At 43.4% G+C, this 12,007-nt stretch overlaps 1 protein-coding gene across 1 annotated transcript; it reads left to right on the top strand.

Annotated features, from left to right (window-relative positions):
* Positions 1 to 670: 670 nt before the first annotated feature.
* LOC113199887 (uncharacterized) lies at positions 671 to 5,910 on the top strand. Its single transcript, XM_077794475.1, is given in 7 exon segments — positions 671 to 728; positions 731 to 1,038; positions 1,171 to 1,407; positions 1,409 to 1,844; positions 1,847 to 2,769; positions 2,771 to 4,952; positions 4,955 to 5,910. Coding segments are annotated over 7 exon segments (5,100 nt in total).
* The last annotated feature ends 6,097 nt before the right edge of the window (positions 5,911 to 12,007 follow it).

Here is a 12,007-nt window from a genome sequence, read left to right as displayed (position 1 = left end):
CTAATCTTGTTCCCACAATGAGCTGTCCCCAACTGCCAAACTACAAAATGTAACTTCTCTCGCTGCCCTCTCCAGGGAAAGTATATAAGCTCTGCTCAAGTTGTTCTCAGGGCTCTATCTCTCTTTGCTATAGAGAGAGCCCTAGCATGTTGGTCTCCAAATAAACCCACCCTTCAGCTTTTGCATAAGACAGTCTCTTGCGGTCTCTTACTCCCACGTTTCGCCGGACCCTTACATTTGGTGCATTGGCCGGGAACTGCGCATCGCTGGACAGGGAGACCTCAACAAGACTCCTTTAGTGGAGGGGGGAAGTAAGGCGCCTTATCTTCTTCTTCTTCTTCTTCTCCTCCTCCTTCTTCTCCTCTTGTTTTTCCTTTGCGATCCCTCAGAGTCTGGTTTGGGGCTGGAGAGCGTGAGCTCTCAGAGCCTTCTGGTTTTGGGCTGGAGAACGTGAGCTCTTAGAGCCTTCTGGTTTGGGGCTGGAGAGCGTGAGCTCTCAGAGCCTTCTGGTTTTGGGCTAGAGAGCGTGAGCTCTCAGAGCCTTCTGGTTGAATTCACTGTCTGTTTTAATCTTTGCCTCTAAACTTGTGTTACACATTTACTGTTCACTGTGTGTCTGTGTTTGTGTCACGTTTGTATTGCCCCTGTCCTTGTTCAAGTAACTTTCATTATGGGACAGAGTCATTCCACGCCTCTGTCCCTGACCCTTGATCACTGGGCTGAAGTCCCATAAGGACTCAGAATCTTTCTTTTTCAGTAAAACGCCGGACCTGGCAGACTCTCGGTGCCACAGAATGGCCAGCCTTTGGAGTTGGATGGCCTCCAGAAGGATCTTTCTACTCCCCATTGATTCAAAAAGTCAGAAATATTGTTCTTCAGCCAGGGACACATAGCCATCCAGATCAACAGCCGTATATCTTAACTTGGCAGGACCTTTGTGAATCTACTCCTCCTTGGGTAAAGGCTTTTCTTGTCCCTGTTCCTGCTCCTACCCCTCCCCCTACGATTCTATCTCTCAAACCTCCTCCTAAACCCTTTGTTCTCCCTGAGTCTCAAGATTTGACTCTGCTGGACTCTCCTCCCTTTCCTTATCCCCTGCCTCCGTTCCCCAACCCCCAACACCCTCTAAGTGATTCCCCTGCTGCTGACTCAGCTTCTCCACCATTGAAGGAGGTTAAGCAAGCCAAGCACTCTTCAGATGACTTCCTCGAGGCACACATAGCCCCTCCTCCCCTGGAGGAAGCTGGCCCGGCTAAAGGAACTCGCCAGCAGCGAATGATTAAAAACCCTGAAGCCCCCATGATACTTCCCCTCCGTCCTCATGGGCCAATGATAGAGGATGGCCATGGTGGAGAAATGTAAATCTACCAGTATTGGCCTTTTTCCTCTTCAGATCTATATAACTGGAAAAAATAACAATCCCCCTTTTTCCGAGGACCCCACCCGGCTCACAGGTCTGATCGAGTCATTGATGTTTTCACATCAGCCTACTTGGGATGACTGCCAACAACTCTTAGGCACTCTCTTCACGACAGAGGAACGAGAGAGAATCCTCCTGGAAGCAATAAAAAATATCCTCGGACCAGATGGGCAACCGACACAACTTCCCAACATAATCGAAGCTGACTTCCCCTTGAACTGACCTAACTGGGACCCCAACACCTTTGAAGGTAGGGAGCATCTGTCCACTTACCGCCGGGCTCTAATAGCGGGTCTCCGAGCAGCCGCTAGACAGCCAACTAACTTGACCAAGGTAAGAGAGATTATTCAGGGGCCTAACGAATCACCCTCTATGTTTCTGGAGAAAATTATGGAGACATATAGGAGATATACTCCTTTTGATCCTCAGAGGATCAAAAGGCATCTGTCACGATGGCCTGTATTGGGCAAGCTGCCCTGGATATTAAAAGAAAGTTACAACGCTTAGATGGATTACAAGATATGACTTTGAGAGATTTAGTCAGAGAAGCTGAGAAGGTATACTATAAGAGAGAAACTGAGGAAAAGAAGGAACAAAGGAGGGAGAAAGAAAGGGAGCAAAGGAAGAAAGAAAGGGAGCAAAGGGAGGATGAAAGAAGCAAAAGACAGACTGAGGCATTGACTAAGATCCTGGTCACAACAACAAATAGGCCAGAAGTTAGGAGACAGGGAGACAGAAAGGGATACCTGGGCCCACGCCAAAAGCCACATTTGGCCTCAGATCAATGTGCCTACTGTAGAGAAAAAGGACACTGGGTCAAAGAGTGCTCTAGAAAGAAACAGCCATGCCAACCAGCCATTCTAACTCTGGAGGATGACGAGGAAAGTCGGGGCTCGGATCCCCTCCCCGAGCTCAGGGTAACTTTTGAAGTGGAGGAAACCCCAGTAAACTTTGAAGTGGATACAGGGGCAATATACTCAGCCCTTAAGGCCCCATTGGGCCCTCTATCAACTAAAAGGTCTCTAGTTCAAGGGGCTAACAGCAGTAAATATCGGGCTAGGACAACTAAGAGGACCATGGACCTGGGGAAAGGAAAAATCCATCACTCCTTCCTAGTGATCCCAGAATGCCCAGCCCCATTGATGGGCAAAGATCTGCTCACCAAACTCCTGGCCAGAATAACTTTTAATCCTGAAGGCCCCCAAATGGAATTTCTAAATCCTTCAGTAAAAACTCCTATAGTCATGGCTTTCACTATGTCAGTAGAAGATGAACATCAACTCTTCACACCCCCCAAGACTGATCAAACAGGCAAGCTATCCCAGAAATGGATAACAGATTACCCCAGATGCCTGGGCAAAAACTGCTAAATTAGGCAAAGCCATAAAACAACCTCCAATAATGGTGGAGTTAAAAACCTCAGCCTCCCCAATTAATATTAAACAACATCCTCTGAGCAAAGAAGCTAAAGATGGGATAAGGCACCATATTCAGAAATATCTGGCCTTAGGGGTCCTAAGGCCCTGTCAATCGGCCTGGAACACTCCCCTGCTACCAGTAAAAAAGCCAGGAACCGGGGACTATCGCCCTGTTCAAGACCTAAGAGAGATCAACAACAGAGTGCAGGACATTCACCCCACAGTACCTAATCCGTACAATCTGCTTAGCACTCTTAACCCCGAGCGAAAATGGTATACTGTCCTGGACTTAAAAGATGCTTTCTTTTGCTTGCCTCTGCATAAAGATAGTCAATTGCTGTTTGCTTTTGAGTGGGTAAACCCAGAAACCGGAACATCTGGTCAACTAACTTGGACCAGACTTCCACAGGGGTTCAAGAACTCCCCCACTCTTTTTGATGAAGCCCTCCACAGAGATCTCAATAACTTCAGAACCATGCACCCTGAAGTCACCCTACTCCAATATGTGGATGACCTGCTACTGGTAGCAGACACCAAGGAAAAATGTGAGTCTGGGACCCAAACACTACTATCTGAGCTTGCTCAACTCGGGTATAGAGCTTCTGTCAAAAAGTCCCAAATTTGCCAGCAAGAAGTAATCTTCCTGGGCTATTCCCTTAGGGGCGGTAAACGATGGCTCACTGAGCCCAGAAAACAAACTGTTGTGCAGATACCAACCCCATCTAATAAGAGGCAACTCAGAGAGTTTCTTGGGACTGCTGGCTTTTGCAGGTTATGGATACCTGGGTTTGCAACCTTAGCTGCTCCTTTATACCTGTGGTTAAAGGGAAATGCCCAATTCCAATGGAACCCCGAACACCAACAAGCTTTTGATAACATCAAAAGGGCGCTGCTATCTGCTCCAGCCTTAGCACTCCTGGATGTAGAAAAACCCTTTACTCTCTACATTGAGGAAAAGAAAGGAATAGCACGAGGAGTGCTTACTCAATCTTTAGGACCTTGGAAAAGGCCTATAGCCTACTTATCTAAAAAGCTGGACCCAGTGGCTAGTGGATGGCCTCATTGCCTAAAAGCTATAGCAGCGGCGGCCCTACTAATCAAAGATGCTGATAAGTTAACGCTGTGGCAGAAGCTAACCGTTATAACCCCCCATGCCCTAGAGAGCATCATCCACCAGCCACCAGACAGATGGCTATCAAACTCTAGAATAACACACTATCAGAGCCTGTTGCTTGACAAGGACAAAATAATATTGGGACCCCCTGCCCCTCTTAACCCGGCTACACTACTACCTGAACAATCATCAGAACCTGTCACTCATGACTGTCAACATATACTGGCAGAAGAAACCAGTATACGACGGGATTTAAAGGATCAGCCACTGCCCCACTCTGAGATCATATGGTTCACTGATGGCAGCAGTTTTCTCCAGGACGGTAAGCGGTGGGCTGGGGCAACAATTGTTAGCAGAACTAAAGTCATCTGGTCCTCTAGCCTCCCAGAGGGAACATCGGCTCAAAAGGCAGAGCTGATCGCCCTCACGAAGGCATTAGAGCTGGCAGCAGGCAAAAAGGCCACCATATACACAGATAGCCGCTATGCCTTCGCTACCGCTCATGTACATGGGGCTATCTACCAGCAAAGGGGACTATTAACCTCGGCGGGAAAAGAAATAAGGAACAAAGATGAGATCCTCCGCCTCCTCTCAGCAATACAAAGCCCTAAAGAACTAGCTATAGTGCATTCTCCAGGACACCAGAAAGGAAAGGATCCCGTAGCGGTTGGAAACAGGAGGGCAGATAAAGAGGCTAAATTGGCAGCTCTAAACAGAGTAACCATGTTAACACTTTCCATAAGGGGGAAATATGAGTCAGGAGATTTAACTACATCGGAGCACCCTGACAACTTAACATCTGAGGACACTGACACTGAACTCCTTGACAACACTGAACCCAACTTGCAATTTCAGAAAGCCCTACACTACGTTAAGAATGTACATCAACTCACTCACCTTGGTTCAAAGAAACTGCAGGCATTCCTAAAAGATCAAGAACAGAGTTTTCCACTAACCAGCTCACAGCGAAAAAAATTAGCTGAACGAGTAACAAAAGCCTGTCGGGTCTTCAATTGGTTAATGCTTGCCCCTCCAAGCTTCCTATAGGAAGGCACTTTCGAGGAACCAGACCAGGACAATTCTGGGAAGTGGACTTTACTGAAATTAAGCCAGCAATGTATGGACTTAAATATCTCCTAATCTTTGTAGATACATTTTCAGGAGGGATTGAAGCCTTCCCCGCAAAAAAAGAAACAGCGCAAATGTTGGTCAAGAAGATCCTGGAATATATTTTTCCAAGATACTGCCTGCCTAAGGTAATAAGGTCCGATAATGGACCGGCGTTCGTGGCCCAGGTAAGTCAGGGGTTAGCCAGGACCCTGGGGATTAATTGGAAGTTACATTGCACTTATAGACCCCAGAGCTCAGGACAGGTAGAAAGAATGAATAGAACCATTAAAGAGACCTTGACGAAATTAAGCTTAGAGACCGGCATAAAAGATTGGACTATGCTCCTGCCTTATGCACTGTTTCGTGCAAGAAATACTCCCTATGTTTCTTTGTGTAACCTCACCCCCTATGAAATTCTCTATGGTGCCCCTCCTCCAATAAGGGACCTGACCCCAACTCTAAGACCTAACGATTCCTTTCACACCCCCTTGCTTGACAGACTAAAAGCTCTTGAAAGAACCCAGCGATACCTGTGGAAACAGCTGGCCACTGCCTACCAACCTGGGGACGAAGGGACTCCACACCGATATCAAGTAGGAGACTTCGTCTATGTAAGAAGACATCAGGTGTCATCCCTAGAACCTCGCTGGAAAAGACCATACCAGGTGCTACTTATAACACCTACAGCAGTAAAGGTAGATGGAATCACTTCCTGGATCCATGCCTCTCATCTCAAGCCTGCTCCTTGTCCAGATTCTGGCTGGAAACTGGAAAAGACTGATAACCCTCTCAAATTGCGTATTCGCCATGTGGATAGGGCTATGGATCCTCCCCTTGACCATCAGTAGTCCTAATCCTCATCAGCCCGTTCAGCAGCGATGGCTGATCATAAATCCTACTGGACAGGAAGTATGGTCTGTCTCGCACACAGCCCCCTTAGGGACCTAGTGGCCATCTCTCCACCCGGATATTTGTCAGCAGGCTATAGGTCTTTCCTATTGGGATATCCCTGATGAAAAAGATCCCACTAAAATTCCATTAAATCCCCTCCATATCATAGATAATGGAAACAAACATTATGGATGTAGGGACATACAAGCTAGATGTAGGTTGGCTAGCCTGGATTATTATGTTTGCCCGGCGGACAATCGAAGCCGCGAACAGTCACGGCTGTGTGAGGGAAAAGCCGACTTCTTCTGTAAGTCATGGGGATGTGAGCATACAGGGGCTGTCTGGTGGAACCCAGACTCCACTGACAGTCTGATTCGGGTAAGAAGAAATAATACTAAATTAAATCCCAAACAATGCCTCCCATTTAAACGGAGCCCCCAAGCGGAAAATTCTGGACTAGTTGGCCCTACTCCATGTAACACAAATAGCCTATGCAACCCCCTAAATATAACCTTCACCTCCAAAGGAAGAAACCAAAATGTCTGGGCATGGCTTTCAGGAAAAACCTATGGAATGCGATTTTACACCACAGGATATGATTTTGACCTTTGGTTCACTGTCAGGTTGGAGAGAAAAGAAATTCCCTTGGCCATAGGACCCAATCCCATCAAGCCAGAAATTGGGCCTCAAAGACCACCCGAACCTAAACCTACTAGGGACCTTTCACTTTCCCATACTCCTCAAGTTTCACCTTCATTTACTTCCCCAATTCAGAGTGAAGTCAACCCCTTCCCCTGGAGGCTAATTGAAGGAGCCTTTGCTGTGCTGAATTTCACACAACCAGATCTCACTCAGTCTTGTTGGCTCTGTCTCTCCTCTGTTCCTCCTTATTATAAATGGATAGCAATTGATGGGACTTATGCAGTAAAAGCGCAGAGTTCCTCCTGTAACTGAGGTGAAAATCCTAAGTTAACCCTCCCAGAAGTATAACCAGGGCAAGCTTATATATAGGGTCTCCACCTAAAAGTAAACAACACTTATGTATCCAGACAAAAAAATATTGGCATCACACAGGGTTTCCTTACTCCTGATAATGGAACTTTGTGGGCATGTGACACAGGATTGACTCCTTGCATTTCAGCCCAGATATTTAACAACTCTGTAAATTATTGTGTAATGGTGGAGATGTTTCCCAGAGTGCTCTATCATGACACAGATTCATTTGAAGATCAAATAGAGGAACATACAACCCGGTTTCACTGAGAACCTGTATCCCTCACTTTAGCCATCTTATTAGGAATGGGAATTGCTGCAGGGGTGGGCACAGGGACTACTGCCCTGGTCCGTGGGACACAACAAATGACCCAATTAGAAACAGCAATGGACCAAAATTAAAGATATTAGAAACCTCCATCACAGCTTTACAGGAATCTTTAACCTCTCTCTCTGAAGTTGTTTTACAGAACAGTCGAGGGTTGGACCTCCTCTTCTTGAGAGAAGAGGGCCTTTGTGCTGCATTAAGGGAAGAATGTTGTTTTTATGCCGAACATACTGGAGTTGTAAAAGAATCAATGAGTAAACTAAGAAGACGCCTTGAAGAGCGTCAAAAAGAGAGAGAGACCCAAAAAGGGTGGTATGAGTCTTGGTTCACATAGTCCCCCTGGTTAACTACACTTTTATCAGCCTTGGCCGGTCCTCTAATAATTCTTATATTGTTGCTAACATTAGGACCCTGTTTGCTCAACCGTGTAGTTTCCTTTCTCCAGGCCCAAATTGGACAAATCAAACTTATGGTAATCAGACAACAATACACCCCACTAGCAGACACGGAATGTAACACCCCCCAATGATCACTTTTATGATTAAAAGTAGCCAGAAGAAGAAGTGAAAAATGAAAGGTTAATAAAATAGGTACTTCTCACTCCTTTTCTCTATATGCTTAACGAAACACTGTTGAAATCTTAAGAACTGTTTGCTAATCTTGTTCTCAGAATGTGCTGTCCCTAATTGTGGACTGTCTGCTAATCTTGTTCCCACAATGAGCTGTCCCCAGCTGCCAAACTACAAAATGTAACTTCTCTTGCTGCCCTCTCCAGGGAAAGTATACAAGCTCTGCTCAAGCTGTTCTCAGGGCTCTATCTCTCTTTGCTATAGAGAGAGCCTTAGCATGCTGGTCTCCAAATAAACCCACCCTTCTGCTTTTGCATAAGACAGTCTCTTGCGGTCTCTTACTCCGATGTTTCGCCGGACCCTTACATATTAGAGTCAAGATCAGGGTTAGGGTTTGGGATAGGTTAAGGTTTAATGTTAGGGTTCAAAAAATGTTAGTGTTAGGGTTAGGATAATGATAGAGTTAGGTTCAGGGTTCAGGTTAGGATCAGGGTAATGGATTGGGTTAAGATTAGGGATAGGTTTAGGTTCATTTCTTGGGTTAGCATTAGGGTTATGGTTATGGTTATGGTAATGGATAGAGTTAGATATCAATTTAGGGTTAGGTTTAAGGTTATGAATAGGGCTATAATTAAAGCTAGGATTAGGGCTAGGTTTTGGGTTAAATTAGGGATAGAGTTAAGATTATGGCTAATGTAAGTACTAGGGTGATGTTTAAGGTTAGTTCTAATGTTTTAAGGCTAGGGTTAGTGTTAGGGTTAGATTTAGGTTTAGGATGATGTTTAGAGCTAGTAGTGTTAAGGTCAGTGTTAGGTTCAGGGTTAGTTTAAGCATGTGACTTACAACTCAAATTAAGGTTAGAGTTAGGGCTAGGTTTAAGATTAGGGTTTGGTTTAGGTTAAGGGTTATAGCTATAGCTATATCTAGGTTTTGTTTTAGGGCTACAGCTAGGGTTAGGGCTAGTTTTAGGATTAGTGTTATGGATTGGGCTAGTGTTAGAGTTTGGCTTAGTCTTCAGGTTAGGGCTTGATATAGAGTTAGGTTTTTTCTAAGGTTAGTGCTAGGACTAAGGATAGGGCAAGGGTTAGGATTTGCCTTAGGGCTAGTGTTAGCGTTATGGTACTGGATATGGTTAGAATGAGTGATAGATCTAATGTGAGAGTTACTGTTAGTCTTAGGACTAGGGTTAGGGATAGGGTTAGGGATAGGGCTAAATTAGGAATATGTTTAGGGCTAGGGTTAGTGTTAGGGTTAGGCCTAGAGTTTGGTTTAGGGTTTTAATTAAGGCCATGTTTAGGGCTAAAATAAGGTCTAAGGTTTGTATTAGTGATAGGTCTAGGATTATGGCTAGGGCTAATGTCAGGTCTAGGATTACAGTCAGGGATAGTTTTAGGGTATGTTTTATGAGTAGGTCTATTGTAATGGTTAGGTATAGGGTAAGAGTCAGTTTAGAGCTAGGGAAATTATTAGGGTCAGGGTCCGTGTTAGGGTTTGGTTTATGTTTGAGTTTAGGTTTAGGGCTTGAATAAAAGTTAAGGTTACTCTTAGGGTAAATATAGAGTTAGGTTTTGGGATCAGGTTAGGTTTAGTGTAATTAATAGTTTTGGGGATAGTGATAGGGTTAGGCTTAGACCTAGGGTTCACATTAGGATAAGGGTTATGTTTAGGGTAATGGATACAATTAGAAATAAGTTTGAGGCTAGGGTTATGGTTAGAATTAACTCTTGAGTTCGGGTTAGGGTGAGGTTTAGGATTAAGGCTAGGTTTATGGCTTGGATGAAGGTTTGTGATAGGGAAAGGCGTAGGATTAGGGCTAGGGCTAATGTCAGATCTAGCATTAAGGTTAAGGGTAGTTTTAAGGTTTGATTATGGATAGGTCTACTGTAAGGGTTAGGTTTAGGGAAAAGATCAGGTTTAGAGCTAGGTGTATTATTACGGTCAGGATCAGGGTTAGGGATTGGTTTTTGTTAAGGTTTCGGGTTAAGGCTCGAATTAGTATTAGGTTTAGGGTAATGGATATGGTTAGGTTTAGGGTTCAGGTTAGGTTTAGGGTTTTGAATAGCATTAGGAATAGCTATAGAGTTAGGTTTACTCCTATTTTTAGCATTTGGGTTAGGCTTATGTTTAGGATAAAGGATAGGATTATAGCTAGATTTAGGCCTAGGTTTATGGTTAGGATTAGGTCTAGTGTTAGGGTAAGGGTCAGGGTTATGGTTAGGCCTAGGGTTATGGTTAGGTTAAATGTTATGGTTTGAGGTAGATTGAGGGCTAGTGTGAGGGTTAGGTTTAGAGCAGGTTTAGGGAAAAGTTAGGGTTAGGGCTATGTTTAGCATTAGGGTTAGGGCTACATTTAGCATTAGGGTTAGGTTTAGATTTATCATAATTTATTTAATTAGAGCTAGGGTTTGTACAATGGTTACAGTTAAAATTATGGTTAAATTTAGGGTTAGGGACAGGGCTAGGTTAATGTTTAGGGTCAGGATTAGGGCTAAGTTTAGTGGTAGATTTAGGGTTAGAGTTACTTTATTCAAATTTCTTTGATACAATTCAAGATTTATCTTTAACTAACCTTACTCTGTTTTCCAGATTTAGGCCTTTTGGTTAAACTGTTTGGTGTCACAAACAGTTAGTATTTTCATTTTACTTTGTTTTGAACTATATAAGTAAATTGAAATAGACATGAAAATCAAACAGGGTTTATGCTAGTTGCTTGAAACTGTACACACACCCTCAATTCTTTGTGGGGATACTCTGGTATGTTCCTTGTGAGTGTAGGCATAAGCTGAAGCATGCAAAAACAACTTTATATGAGAACCCTTTAGGAGAAAGCAGGGAATATGCATATACTGAAATTCCTCCCATGATTATTTGGTCAGATTTGTTTGATATTTCATATGATTCATCTTTTTGTTTGCCCCACAAAGCTCTCCAAGTGTGGGACTTCTAGGATCAATGGTTCTCTAATTAGGTTAGAGTTAGTGTTAGGTTTAGGTTTAGGGATAGTGTTAAATGTAGTGTTAGTGTGAGAGTTAATTTTTTTCAAATTTTTTTGATACTTTGAAGGAGTCCTCTTTTACCTAGCCTTAATATGCTCCCCAGGATTGGACCTTCTCATTTCAATGGTTCGCTATCAGGGAAACTCTGTATTTTAAGGTTTCACTTCATATTGACCTATACAGTTAAATAAAAATGAAGGTTGAGATCAAACAGGGTTGGTTCTAGCTGCTTAAAACTTCAAACATTGAATCAGTTCTCTGTTGGAACTCTCTGATTTGTTTCTTGTGAAAGTAGCCCTAAGATGAAGATGGCAAAAACAACTTTATACAGAGCCCTTTAGCAGAAAACAGAGAAATACACATGAACTGAAATACTACCCCAATGATTTGGTGTTATTTTTTTTTTTTGATATAGCATAGGATTCATCTGATAGCTTAGCTCACTAGGCTTCCCAAGTGTAGGACTTCTAGGATCAACAGTTTTTCAAACATGTTAGGGTTTATGTTAAGGTTAGTGTTAGGGCTAGTGTTACAGCTAGTATTAGGGTTAGAGTTAGTTTTGTTCAAATTTCCTTGATACTGAGCAGGATTCATTTTTCTCCTATCCTTACTATACTCCACATGTTTTGGCCCCCTAGGTTCAATGGTTCACTGTAAGGAACAGTTTGTATTTTAAAGTTTCATTTTATTTTGTCCTATTCAGGTAAATGGAAATGGAGCTGGAAATCAAACAGCATTGGTGCTAGCTGCTTGAAACTTCACACTCCATAAATTCTCTGTGGCCAATCTCTGCTTTGTTCTTGTGACAGTAGGCCTAAGATGATGCAGGTAAAAACAATTATATCCAATAGTCCTTTAGGAGATAACAGGGAATTATGCAGGTATTGATATACTCCATCAACTATTTGGTCAGATGTCTTTGATACTGCACAGAATTCATCCCTTAGCTTTCCCCACTAGGCTGCCAAATTTTAAACTTCTACAATCAAAGGTTCCATAAAATAGTTAGGGTTAGGGAAAGAGCTAGTGTTAGAGCTAGTGTTAGGGTTAGAGTTAGTTTTATTAAAAATTCTTTGATGCTTGGCAGGATTTATCTTTTAGCTAGATTTGCTCTGTTCCACAGGTTTAGGCCTTCTCCGTTCACAGGTTTGCTGTCAGGAACATTTTG

Source organism: Urocitellus parryii, unplaced genomic scaffold (genome assembly GCF_045843805.1).
Source record: "Urocitellus parryii isolate mUroPar1 unplaced genomic scaffold, mUroPar1.hap1 Scaffold_156, whole genome shotgun sequence".
Taxonomy (NCBI): Eukaryota; Metazoa; Chordata; class Mammalia; order Rodentia; family Sciuridae; genus Urocitellus; species Urocitellus parryii.
This window is presented reverse-complemented; position numbering and strand designations above follow the sequence as displayed.